The sequence below is a fragment of the Myripristis murdjan genome, chromosome 9 (genome assembly GCF_902150065.1).
Source record: "Myripristis murdjan chromosome 9, fMyrMur1.1, whole genome shotgun sequence".
NCBI lineage: Eukaryota > Metazoa > Chordata > Actinopteri > Holocentriformes > Holocentridae > Myripristis > Myripristis murdjan.
This window is the reverse complement of record NC_043988.1, coordinates 20,935,692-20,949,964: the sequence shown is the minus strand read 5'-3', so window position 1 is coordinate 20,949,964 and position 14,273 is coordinate 20,935,692. Positions and strand designations below refer to the sequence as shown.

Sequence of the window (14,273 nt, the reverse complement as noted above, 5' to 3'; positions counted from 1 at the left end):
ATAATAATAATAATAATGGCAATTTTTCATTAAAAAGAGCACAATGCAAAGTTTATTTGGTTAATACATTGTACAAAACATATAGCAAAAAGCAACACAACAAATATAAACAAAGGCACAATGCGGTGTTGAAGTGTTGAGGTGCTGTAGTTTTCCTTAAAAAAAAAGAAAATTAGAGAAAAGAAAACTCCATGATTGCTTGATCGCTGAGGTCTTAATAAATATCAGGACGGTGCATTGTGTTAATCATAGGCCTTGTCTCCAGCTGGGAACAGCTCTGCAACAAAAATAACATAAATTTTTCAAATGTTTAATGCTTGTTTTCAAGTTATTTTCGATTATGTACTTTCTTAACCAGTTACATTTAGATGGCTTTACTTCTTAAGTCAATGAAATATCAAAATAAATGTACAAATTTCTACAATCTACAGACTAAAATGTTATCATCGTTCACCAAATTTTGAGTGATTCAGAACAAAAGAGTCCTCGACAGGTTAACTTGTAGGAAGTTTAAAACAAACAGTAACAGAGCAGAGGTGATAACATCACTACAGTCGGACCTGTGAAACATCTGTAGTACAGGCCCTCCTCCTGAAGGTCCGATGTGTTTCATTCGCTCTTCCCATCCCTTGGTAGGACGCGTCAGTCTGGAGGGATCTCTGCTGATGTGACCCTCCACCTGCACAGGAAACAAATAAATACAAATCTTATCTGGCTGAAAACCTCACATTTTCATCATGATATCAGATTTCAGCATGACAGAAATGTTTTTATTGAAGGAATGTTAACTAAGAATAAACTCTGAGTGACAGCCTGGTAAAATGACAGATACAGAATTAATGACAGGGATACAGCGGGCTTACTTGTTTAGCTTTTATATTTGGTGATTTTCTGCCCTCATACACAGTGCATCAAATCCTAAGTACTCTAAAAATATGATGAATAAGCCAATGTTGAGTGTAGGTGTCCCAGCACTGACTCACCCCAGGCAAGAGGATGATGGGAAAAACTCCATTGTCATAGTTGTTCCCACAGTCTTTAACATGCTACCTCAGTTTTCAAAATCTTTCACAATTGAGTACTTAATTTACTTGAGAAATCTTGTGGTGCGTAAATCACTTTTTGCCTGCTCAGCCCTCACCTTCTCCTTCATTTTGGTGGTGATTCTCTGTTGTCTCTCCACTTCCTGTTGCTCCTTCAGCTGTTTCAACTGAAGCTTTGCCTCCACCTTGTGAAGATCCTACAGAACAGCAGGGAAATCACACAGTACACCTTGACTTGACTTAAGCCATTATGCTAGTGTCAACATTTCAAAAACATAAGCTGTAAGAATTTTTTTTAAGTAATGGGGGAACCTGTAATCTGAATATGAAAGTTGAAATTAATATGAAAACATGTAAATCACCAAAATTGGAGTTACATGTGTTTCATAATTATGAAAACAGCTATATATACAACATGTATGATAGACAGTGTGATAATGACAAACAATCCTAGAGTCCATACCCTCTCCTGGAAGCATCTGATTCCCACTGCTGCCTCCCTCCTCCTCTCCTCCATCTCTCTCTGTTCCTTCTCTCTTCTCCTCCTCTCCTGCTCCTCTTCATCCTCACGTCTGAGCCGGAGCTGCTTCTCAACGGCCATCTTCGCCTCCAGTTGGCGACGACGCTCTTCCTGATTCACAGAAATGAACTTTAGTTGGTACAAATGTTGCGGGCACTGCACAAGTACAGTATTGACTCTTTTACTGTTACATTTGCTTTCGCTTGACAAATTGTTGGTGCGGTTTCCCAGAAGAAATAAATCATTCTGTTTAGTATCTGTGAACATTATCATAATTGTTAAGTCTTTGTTAAGTCTCTGCTGCGCCTGTAAAACTGCTACTCACAGGCCTAATAAAATCCTTTTCATTGACACAGGTCTAAATTTTCAGAAGTGTCTTTTTCTGCTTTTTGTTCTACTTATGTAGTGATTTTATGCTCCACTAATTAAATATACACCCAGACAAATGCACATGTGCACAGACCTTGGCCCGTCTGCTCTTGCGTATCTCCTCAGCCAGTCTCTGCTCCTCTTCCTGCTCCTCTTTCCTTCTCCTCTCTTCCCTCCACTCCTCCAGCCGCCGTGCCGCCTCTCTTCTCTCTTCTTCATCCCTGAAACAAAAAAGCTGGAATGCACTAGCCAAGCCTATAACAGTCATGAACCTACAGTGATAACAACAATTATTTTTACCGTGCAAAGCATCAAAAGTCATCCTTATATTGTGAGATACTTCATCCACATTGGATCTTCACCAGGTCTGGTAGATACCTCTGACTTGGGTGTATACTTGACTGTTTCTCTGCTTCCCAGGGTGTAAACAATGTCCACATCTACTCTATTCTGCTCTGTTCCATTCTATTCTGTGGTACTCCTGACTCACCTGTGTTGTTGGGCCTGGGTCTTGCCCTCCTTCTCCTTTCCCTCTGTCTGCTCCACCTCCTGCTGTCTCTGCATCCTGGCCTGGCGTTCCTGCTCCTTACTGGCTTTCCACCGCTGGATAGCCTGGAGATGAAGACAGGTGGTACAAATGAAAACCACAAAATGTTTTGAAGGCTTTAGCATTCAAAGCACCCAACTGTACTATGTTCGTAAAGAGAGGATCTACCTCCATCTGAGGTCTCTTATTTCATGTTGCCAGACTTATGTTTATGTTTTAGTGTTTTAATCACGTGTAGGACAGTAAAAATATGAACATTCCCGTGGACTGTGCGACAGTTGGAAGGTGTGTGTCCTTACCCTCATTAATCTAAAGGAAAACTAATTATAGCTCAAATTTAAACTTTTTAAAGGGGTCCCAAACAGAGAATCTCCACTCTGCATGTTTCAAAAGCAGGTTTACATTTTTATGTACATCATTAATATCTGACTCACTGCAACTAGTTATGGACTACTGACTGAATTATTTTGTTAAAGTTACTCATTAGGTTAAAAATCACTAAAATTGTACAGCTTTGTTTTTAATCATTATCATTATTATTACTATTATTATTATTGTTGTTGTTATTATCAAAACATGAATACCTACATTTGAAACACACTGTACACTGTGATGTTTTTCAGCCACATGTTGGTGTGATAGTGTAATGTCAGGAAGATGGATCAGTGGAAGATCTCGCCTTTTACTTAAATCCAACTCCAGATAGCCGTCCCCACGGCACCCTGTTTATCATATTCCAAGCCTAGTGTTTTTCCCATAGCGACCATATATGCTTTGCCACCCCTCTTTACCTCTCTCTTCCTGTCCTGTAGGTGGATCAGCTCCTGGTACCACTCCTCATGTCGCTCTATGTCCTCCAGCATTTTACCAGGCAGATACAGTTTGGCTTCCCTCCTGTAGGCTGGTTGCCCGCTGTGCTTGGTCCACACCTTCAAATCAGACCGATTAGAAATGTTAGACAAGGACCTTGTGACAGACAGCCCAGTGGTCAGAGAAGCTGCCATTCAACCCTTAATTCAAGAGTATCTGTCGTGCTTCAGGGAGCAGCAGACCATGCACAACAATCTAAATTAGTAAAGGTCAATAAATAGGTATACAGGACTTGACTTCCTTCCTGAATGTAGGTGCCCATTTCTTTTGTACACTACATGGACAAAAGTATTGGGCCAACTACACATTACACGTATAAGAGGTTTTATGACATCCCATTCTAAATCCATAGGCATTAATAAGGAGTTGGTCCCAGCTTTGCAGCTATAACAGCTTCCACTCTTCTGGGAAGGCTTTCGACAAGATTTTGGAGTGTGTCTGTGGGAATTTTTGCTCATTCATCCAGAAGAGCATTTGTGAGGTCAGACACTGATGTTGGACGAGAGGGCCTGGCTCACAATCTCTGCTCTAGTTCATCCAAAAGTGATGGATGGGGTTGAGGTCAGGGCTCTGTGTGGGTCAGTCAAGTTCTTCCACACCAAACTCACCCAGCCATGCCTTTATGGAGCTTGCTTTGTGCACTGGATCACAGTCATACTGGAACAGAAAAGGGCCTTCCCCAAACTGTTTCCACAAAGTTGGAAGCAGAGAGTTGTCCAAAATGTCTTGGTGAGCTGAAGAATTAAGATTTCCCTTCACTGGAACTAAGGGGCCCAGGTCAACCCCAGAAAAACAAGCCCACAGCATTATCCCTCCTCCAGCAAACTTTACAGTTGGCACAATGCAGTCAGGCAGGGAACGTTCTCCTGGCATTCACCAAACCCAGACTCGTCCATCAGACCACCAGATAGAGAAGCGTGATTGGTCACTCCACAGAACTAGTTTCCACTGCTCCGGAGTCCAATGCTTTACACCACTCCATCCGCGCATCACCAAGCACAATGCCAACAAACTACCGATTCATAATTTTTTACCAAGTAGAAACTGTTTCCAGCTCCCATAAAGAGCATTGCCTCACGGTCAGACCAGCTGACACATCACCATTCATTCCATGTATTATAATTGTGTAAAAATACACACAAGGCTGTATTACCCTGAGGAAAGCTTTATGGTCATATTCATCCCAGCCCCCATTAGGCCCTCCTGTCCTCTGCAGGAAGGACTCCAGGGCTCTGACATCTGGAGGAAGGTCTCCGTCTGGAGGTTTAGTCTTCTGGAAAAGAAACATTATTTCAACCAATGACTGAAATGCTCTGTGGGCCGACAGACACATGTAGGAATACGGTGCTACTTGGAAGCAAGTTAACTACATGAATGGCCAACAGTATTGGGACAATAAGCACAAAGTAACGACTCCTATAATTGAGTAAGATAAATTTAATAATAAAATATGAACACAAGGCAAAAAGGACTGTCAGCTTTTGATGATGGGTCTTCTCTGACTTTCAAATTCTGCAAAGATGTAAAGTTTAAAGAAGATCCCATCTCCCATGAGCTCTGAGCTCTGAAACAGTGATATCCTGTGACATTAATTCATCACACTCCAATTCAAAGATTTTTTTAAGCACCAAAAACTCAAGTGTCTACCTCCTTGTCATTGCATCACTCTGAGAAAACAATAAAAGTAAGATGAAGGGAGACAGACCTTAACTGTGACAGCAGGGGGGCGTTTAGAGTCTAATTTGACAGACAGATTCCAGTTCTCAATCTTCGTCTCATAGGCAGCGATTTCCTGACTGCACATGCTTTCTTCTTTCAGAAGCCCCTCAAAGCTGAGCAGAGAAACATAATGAACATGTATTCATAGTGTGTACATCATAGTACATCCATTTCATTACTAATATGGAGCACTGTCATAAACACTTGGCTGTTGTTTAGCTCTAGTCACTTGTTACTGGCATAATTACATTGACCTCATGGTAGTATTTATGTCAGAATACTTTGCTTAATACTATGTGTTTCAAAGGTGGGGACGCAATTTTTTAATAATAATGACATTAATGAAAGACAGGGCATTTCGACAGAGACCTGTTTTCATGAGTTGAAGAAGTGTTCTCTTTCTTCCAATTTAAATACTTAAAAATATTTCCTCAGCACTTAATTCCTAGACTTCTAATTAATGATTTATCAGCTGACCTGTATGTGTTGCTATTAAAAGATTGGAACATTTTTCTCAATTAGCCACAGCAGCTGGCAGACTGAATGTATGGCTAAGTTTGTTTTCTGTCAGTTTGCAGATGTTGTTTTGTTTTGTTTTGTTTTTGCATACCTTACATTTTCACTTTTTTTGGTAAGTTAGTCTCATATTATATAGTGTGTTCTTTTACCTTAAGTGCTGATCCTCCTTTAAGGTGTTGATGGAGAGCTCTACCTCGGTCATTATTTCCTTCAGCTTTTCGATCACTGAAAACCCAAGTGGAAATGCAAAACAGTATTACCTAAACAATCCTCACATCCTCATGTTATTCTCGTAACATCATGACCATTGTCCTTTCCATAAATGCTGCAGAAAATTACTACCATTGTGGCAGACTGACACAAACACTGACATTAGAAATACGATTACAAATAAGTGCAGTTTCTCTGTGAAGATGGCTAAGAGGCAATGCAACAGATGGAAAAATATACAGATACAAAAGTCATTTTGTACCATAAGTAGTTTCCAAGTACATACTACTTACATTCAGGAGTTGGCTTGACATCAGTTAGCTGTCTCTGAAACTTCCTCACTCCATTGTGGATCTTCACCAGCTGCTTTTGAAGATTTATCTCTAAGGGAAGAAAAAAAAACTGTTTTATAATACGGCATAAAAAATGAGAAGGACAGGAATGAGGAGAAACAGGAGAGGGGTTGAGATTGACATGACAAAGGTCCTTAGTCAGATTCAAGCTTTTGGATTTTGAAACTTGCAAGGAAGGGTTGGGGATGAGACACAACAAAGGTCCTGTTCTGGATTTAAACCCAGGAAGTGCATCTAAACCATATGCGCCCTAAAAAACTGAGTTACTAAAACATAAGTAGCTTTTATCTTAACAGCATTATAGTGCTGAGGGTGGATTTTGCCTTTACTTGTCCTGTGTGTACTGTATTGACATTTCAAATGTCCAGCATGCAGTGTGCAATAGTAGATGTCATATGTTGCACAAAAAATACACGTCCACTGATGATCCGTCCAAGGCTTTCGTAGTCCTTGGAGCCTACCAAGACAAAATGTCTAAGGGGGATAACTGGTCTACTGTACTACAAATAAAAACCCACTCTCAGCATTTCTTTCTTCTTCCAGCACTCTTTCATAGTCCTCCAGTTCACCAAACAGATCTGTCCAGCCATTCTTTCTGCACTGAGCACCCAGTGTCCTCTCCTTCTCTAACATCTCAATCCTGTCAGAGAGAAGCAGAAACACTTTCAGTTACATGAAAAGATCTTAAACAGGGAGAGTAAAATGGGCATATTATAACACAGACAAGTAAGAGTGTGTGAAATAACTCTGTGCTTCAACAAAACAGGCCAGTGTGAATTATGGATTTACAATCTGTACAGTAACACTGATGAAATGCCAAAACAGCAGGGAATGAGCAGTAATTAACTGAACTTACTGCTTCCTCATCCTCTCAGCATCCCTGAGAAACTGTGCTGCCTTCTGCTGGCCCAGCCTCTCCTCCACACTGTGACTGCTGAGGGGGGATGGTGTGCTCTGCTGGGGGCTGAAGTCTCCCTCTCCCTGCTTAAATTCAGTCACACAGACCAACATATAAAAGTTCAATGTTTTATAAATACGACAAGCCTTTCAAAAACGTATTAAAGCCCATCAGCACCAAATTGCCATTTATCACAGTACACAGTCGATGCATCCATAATCGGACAGTATTGGAGAGACATCTATTGACCTAGAAGTCCACGTCTGACACATTTCCTCAATAGCGTGTCCTTCAAAACTTAGATATTACCCCATAAACACCCTGTACACAATATATAACCAGGTTAACCCCTGTCTATACAAATATGTCAAGATAAAAGACACGTCCCTCCTCTGTGGAAGCTGCTTGTTGTTAGCAACGTCGACATTTAGCATTGGCTAACGCCAGGTAGATAACAAGTCAGTCAACAAACAACGCTCCTCTACTAGTTCCACATGCAAAGTTGAGAAATTATAAAACTATTGTGAAAATCGTCGGGTTGAATTATAGCCGTCACCGTTTGAACAAAATTATAAAAACAGTTATTACCGAGCCATGTTTCCGTGTGGTTGCTAAGGCGGCCATTTTTAACCGGAAAAAAAAAACTTTATTTGAATATAAGGAGACTTGTTGAGCGCTGGTGCGGTTAGTGTGTCACCCCAGCAGAGGGCGCTGTTTGTTTTCAATTCAAGCGTTGGACTGCATGGGGACTGGACTGGGACAGAGTCCAACAGGGGATTGGTGAGAGGGAGACACACAGAAACAAACAACAAAAGGGGATTACAGCTGACTGTCAGCGCTACCTGAAATGTGGGCCACGGGCCAAACTGTGCCAGCTTTTTAAAGCAGTGGTTTTCAAAGTGAGGCCCGGTGACTCCCAGGGGTCCCTGAGAGGCTTCCAGGGGGTCCCCAGCAGAATGAGGAGTAGTTTAACTGTACTATAATTTGTTTCACTAGAAGCTGCCATAATATTAAAGACAGAAAGAGTGCATTTTGGTGTATGTTTTAATTTCACCATGAGGTTAGGGTTAGGGTTAATCTATTTGTCAGTGTTCAAGTATGCAATGTAAACAATCTGATTCCTTACACAAACCCAAGTATCTTTTCATATCAAGGTTATTACTGGGGGGAAAAATAGTTAAAATAAGGGTCTGCAGCTTAATGAAACCGGGCATGAAAAGTCATAGTCACTACAAGTGATATTGGGCTTTAAATAAACTTGAACTTGAATGAAAGCCAACTTAAGGATCTGGAACAAGAAAACCTTTGTGAACCACTCGCTCCAAAAAAGAAAAGTAATCCAGGCACTCCAAATATCAGGAAATGTAACAAAGAGGAAAGACATATTAAAAAGCCTTTATTGTAGGAGCTAAACGTTTAAAAAGCCAACATGTTTTGACCACTACAGGTCTTCGTCAGAGGTTTAGGAGAAAACACTGTTTGTGAACCACTGTTGTTAAATATCTTGACCCCCTGAATTATGGCATGAAATGTAGTTGGTTTTGTGAAATTGAGATCTTTACTTAAACATGTAATAGCAATCCTTGATGTTGCAAAACTCAAGAACATATGTGCACTTGTTTCTTTTGTACAGGACAAAATGTTACTTATTACCAGCCCACTTCCTGCTGCATTTTAGCAATTGGACCTCCATCTCACAATGATTGTGTGCCCTGCTGCTCAATTGTAGCTCATTAGAGATACTGTACCTGTATATCTCACACTCTCAAATAACTGGCTATGTTGTCCACAGAGACCTAGGTTATTTCTGTAACAGCCTTTTTATGATGGCCAGCAGCTATAATTACTATGAGAGCTGGCCAAGTGAGAGAGAGAAAAGGGGAGAGAGATTGAGATAGAGAGTATAAATAGATTTCTGAATCCATTATTGAGTGCAGATATTGGGGATGGTCTCTCCCATGGGTGGAGAGACAGAGTTGTCTTCGCAACATAAATAGCAACCGCTCTCCTTAATGAAGAGTGTTACAATTTCCCATCTTCGTCCCGAGCCCAGGGACTCACTTAATTTGATAAATGAGACACGCTGATGAACATTCAACTGGTTGGCATAACAAGCTAGACACACAAGCTGTTGCAAAGTAGGGGGTTTCCAGTTAGCGTATATCTGAGTACGTGAGTTATGACATGCCTGCTATGAAATAAGAATTATCAGTGAAGAGGATGACATTTTCCTTTATTATGGGGAAAGCATTGAGAGGGAAGAGGGAAAGTCACAGGAAAGAAAATGAAATTTAGGATGACTTTAGGAGCCAATAACCCACGAGAAAGAAAGACAGAAAGAAACAAAGACAGATTGATGTAAATTCCTTTGACCTTTGCCCTATACTTTGGGCCTAACTGAATTTGCAGTGAACTTGAGCTAATACTTAGAAATGTTATGAGGCAGGAGTTCAGTAACTAAGAAGTCTGTTCTGCAGGAACTCGCTGCTTCTCTCCTGCCAGTTCTTTGAATTACACAGGCTTACTTATGACGACTGACAGTGTGTGTAATTTAATAGAAGCCACACTTCAGCTTGCAGCCCGCTGCTACAAGGCAACGTGTTTTTCATTAACGTGCTTGCTTAAATTAAGATTAACTCCACTGATTAGCACAGACAAACATGCATAACATGCACAGACACAACACCAGACACATGCAAAAATGTTATCATAAATCTTTGTATACTTTGGAACAAAACTCCACCCATGTGCAGACACGGATTCCCTGTCACACACCCCTCACTGCACACACACATACACACACACACACACACACACACACACACACACACACGCACATTCACACTGAGTTCTGACACCTGACCAGTGTTATAAATGTATATGGTGTTAAAATATGCCATTTGATCTGGCTGGATCCTTCACATGTTGGACATGTTACACTCCCCAGACGAGTAATTAGCCAAGGCTTGTGCATGCACACTTGTGAGAGCATGTGCGTGTGTGTGTGTGTGTGTGTGTGCCAGTGAAGCTGTGAGCTCTGCATGGTAGATGAGCTTGGGAGGGCAAGGGGAAACTGAGCACCATAATTGCTCTTCCTGCTGTGCATCACACTGTCTCCTCCTGTGAGTGACTTTACCTGCTAACTCATGATCTTTCTGCATGTCTGCCTTCACTGTAGTTCTGTATCTAACTTCATATGTTCCCATGTCAAAGTTAACTGAGTATCACTACTTTTTTCTGTTATAATATCTTTCTTGTTCAATTACATTTTGTCAGTGTTTTTTTTTTTTTTTTTTTTTTTTGCAATGTACTTTTTTAATTAATTCATTTTTCATTATTTAATTTTTTAGTTTATCCAGGTTACAGGTTATTGTTATCCTCAAAAAATATGGTACATACTGTAGCACGAAAACTAAACTTGGAAAACAGCCCACCATATAAACAATCAGACAAACATAGATCATCAATGTGTTTTGGCTGCAATGTTGATACTCACACCATATCAGCTCCTTGATCCCATAAATTTCACAGACAACATACATTTTGACCTGTGTGCAACACAAGTGACCTTATGTATCCCAACAACTCATGAAACAGCTCCCTGCTTATTGGCCTCATTTCTTCCTGTTACCTTAACCTACCCCTTGGAAACCTTGTAACAAAAAACACTTCAATGTTTTAATGAAAATTTGTAGGTTGTATGTGTTTCTTTTTAGGTTTAATTTAAATGTTAAATAATGTTCATGACCACAGGGCCCATGAAATCCAATCAAAGCCTACTGGAGAATCTCAAAAATGCTTCAGTGCCAGTATCAGAAAAAAAAAGCTCTGTCCAGTCCCTGAAAACTTAAAGACATTTTGGAAACACAACATTTATGTTTGACCACATCACTGCATTGCGAGGTCTATGTTTTTATGTCTTTGGTTGTTTAATTTATGCTTCCTGAAACTTAATTCTATAGCATCTAAAATGCCTTTTTATTGCTTTACAAAATGACATAAAACATAGTAAAGCCTAATTTCCTGTATGTTTAACAAGTTTACCACCCTAAGTGTTGTGTTTTTAAAAAGAGCTGAGTTGAGAGGAGATCACCTCTCAAGTCATAATCAAGTTTGTATGGTCAAGTGATTTGATCAGTGAAGCTGAGGCGACACATTTTAGGAGGAGAGGTCCTTTTCAAATGAATTACTTTGCCTAAGCACTCCTTATCATAGAAACCTTATAAAACTGTCATCGCTCGCTGAGCCAGCAGCTCCTCCTGGACTGTAGTTCCTCCTGTATCATCGGCCAATAAGCTAATGCACGTAGCCAGAATGCCTTCCTCATGTAGTCCCAAGTAACACAAGGCCTGAACCAACCTACTCTCTCCAGTAATGCAGGTCTTCAACTTTTCCCCTCATCTGACCTGGTGAGAGAGAACCACATCACTTAAGTTATGTGTCCTTGCTTTACCCCTTTATATGAGGTGGCAAGATATTAACACACACTGCTCCATCTTGAAATAAACTTTCAAGGGAGTTGAAACTGGGACTGAGCAGTTAATCGAAATACTATTGAAATCACAATATGGCCAAATGTAACATCCAACATCCATCGCAGGAGCTTCAATAAAATAGGTGAGAAAACATTGTTGCAAATAAAATATTATGATGCTATAGACACACCCCAGCCTTCAAACTGTCTTCTCTAGATTTAAGAAAACATGTTTAGTACAGACCTCAGCAAAAATAACACCATCATCATTGTAACAGCTTTGAACATCAATGAAAATGAAAATTATAATGCAAAAATGATCATTCCTACTAAAATTGTGAATTATATTGCATTTGCATTATTTCTAAAATTAATGGTGATATGATTTTTTTTTTTTTTTTTTTTTTACCATATCATTCAGCCATAGTTGAAACTATTGCTGTAAAACTGAAGAGTTTAATTTAATTTTGAATGGGTGATAAAATGATTGAAAGCACAAAATTCCTGAGAAACAAATGACACACTTCCTGTCTGACATGCTTCGTAAAAGTCTTTATGCTGAAACCAGTATTTTTGATGCTTGTAGCTGAAAACAAAATGCCAATGAAATTATCAAAAGATGAGGCGAACATTTCTATTATTGCTGCAGTGCCACTTTTTTCCACCCAAATTGTCTTGGGGACATACACCGAATCCAACAATGGTATTTCTGAGTGAGTGACTAGTTATTTACTGACAAAAAGGCCTCCACAGAGCAAATCAAGTAGATACTGAATGATAAAATCCAGCGATTTTTATGTCTGAAACGGATCTACAACATTTTGCATTACATTACAGTAATAAGAAGAAACTAATATGAAATCTGTATTACATGTAGGTGGATGAGTAGGAGATGTGTAATGTATAACATCGATAAACTTTAAAGCTGTTGCTAAGGAAAGGCGGCTATTTCACTCTGCCTTTAAAAGAAAATCTAATTTTAAAAGTCATTTTCCAAAATCCAAGAAAAAACAAAATAAAACTGAATCCCAAACAATACAGAAAAGTAATATCTAATATGGCCAATATCTAATTGAAAAAGAAAAAGACAAGAATAAAGACAATGCCCAAGGGGTCACATGGCTATAATAGACAGCAAGTGGGTCACCCTTCCTGTCAGAGATGTGTGTGTGTGTGTGTGTGTGTGTGTGTGTGTGTGTGTGTGCATGTGTGTGTGCGTGCAGCAGCTCTGACTAAAAGGAGACTTCCCTCAATGCAGAACGTCATGGGCTGTCATGGGATCTAAACGCCACAGACTGGCTGCATTTTTCAGCGTCACGTGCAACAAATTGCAGTGCTATGAAAATACTTCACGAACTGAAGATGCATTGAATACTTTCAGGATGCAGCACAAGTGCCAAGTTTCTGGTTTGCTCCACAGTAAATCTTTTTTTACTGTGGAGAGGAAAGTGTCTGGCCTGTCATCAGCTGATATCAACATCAGCTGCTGACTCACTCGCTGTTCTTCAGAAGAAGGAGCCTCTGTGGTTTTGTTTGCGCATTCAAGAGTGGAACGCAAACCTAATTCCTCACAGATAATTGCGAGTTATCAAAGACACATACAGTTGCAGGTCTCAATAAATTCAATTCTTGATCGGAATGCCACGATAAAATCTCTGACATAACTTTTCCAATCCGATCTTCTAAATTTGATGCAAATCTGATCTGAAGAAGCTTTGACGAAATGTATTCTGGGGGCATTTCATCCCTACCGGTAAACTAATGCTGTAATACTGCAGCACTGTCTCTGTCCCCACAAAACACTGGATGTGATCAGATGGCGAAGCACAGTCATGTCAAAGTATTTGTCACCTCAAAATATCACTGCTGCACATAAATCATCTTCCCTCAGTCAAGCTGGATTAGTAAATCACAGACAAATGTCCTATCAGCTATTGAATTATAAACAACAGGTGTGAGCTGGCTACTAAGTAGGGATTTTCTTGTTATGTAATGAAACAGTTGATTAGGCAATAACTAGTTGGAAGCATGGAAAAAAAAAAACCTCACGTGGAGCCTCTGGGTCCTCACAGGGAGGTTTGTATCTAAAAAACAAACACAAACAAGAAGCCCAATTTGCACCAGTCATACATCTCTGCCAGTGCCCTCAGTCAACCTTGCACCAGTGTGTATGTGTGTGTATGTGTGCGTGTGAGAGAAAGAGCGAGAGAGCAAGAGAGAGAGAGAAGTGATAGAGTTACACAGACAACCTGTGGGGGCTGAGAGAAGAGCTGATTGCACACATACCACTCAAGGTTTACGGGTTGCGCCTGTGTCCATGCAAGTGTGTGTATGTGTACGTATATGTGTGTGCATGTGTGTGTATATGTGTTGCTGTGTGTTTAAGAGCGTCCAGAGCTGCTGTCACTCTGAGTCCGGGGTGTTAGTGGGAGGAATAAAGCTGGAGTCAGGGATGTTAAGTAAACAAGTGACTCTTAAAAAACAGAACTTCACCTCTTGAAGGTGTCGTGCTGAAGTCAATTTGTAGATGTGTCAGGAAAAGAGACTAATATTGAAGAAAGAATACTAATGTCAATATATTTCATTGTATTTTTTTTTTTTTTTTTAAATTCAGAAACACCATCACCATCACTTTTATACCCCAGTAACAGCAGTTTTTTCCTCTTTGGTATTTGCAAAGGAACATGCACTTTAAAGTATTTCTGAAGTGTCGGCACATCAGACACCTTGAGTGAAGCTGAGAAAGAAAAT

At 40.0% G+C, this 14,273-nt stretch overlaps 1 protein-coding gene across 2 annotated transcripts; it reads right to left on the bottom strand.

Annotated features, from left to right (window-relative positions):
* Nucleotides 1-34: 34 nt before the first annotated feature.
* ccdc112 (coiled-coil domain containing 112) lies at nt 35-7,673 on the bottom strand. Of its 2 annotated transcripts, none has more exons than XM_030059286.1 (14): nt 7,637-7,673; nt 7,007-7,134; nt 6,669-6,790; nt 6,091-6,180; nt 5,737-5,812; nt 5,055-5,181; nt 4,503-4,622; nt 3,271-3,408; nt 2,423-2,544; nt 2,027-2,153; nt 1,507-1,674; nt 1,142-1,240; nt 561-679; nt 35-277 (listed from the first exon to the last, which is right to left on the bottom strand). In XM_030059286.1, the coding sequence occupies exons 1-14, from the start codon at nt 7,670-7,672 to the stop codon at nt 247-249; spliced, it is 1,503 nt and encodes a 500-aa protein (XP_029915146.1). In that variant the 5' UTR covers nt 7,673; the 3' UTR covers nt 35-246. The 2 variants fall into 2 exon arrangements, with proteins under 2 accessions (XP_029915146.1, XP_029915148.1); XM_030059288.1 differs by having other exon boundaries at nt 4,503-4,619.
* Nucleotides 7,674-14,273: the final 6,600 nt, after the last annotated feature.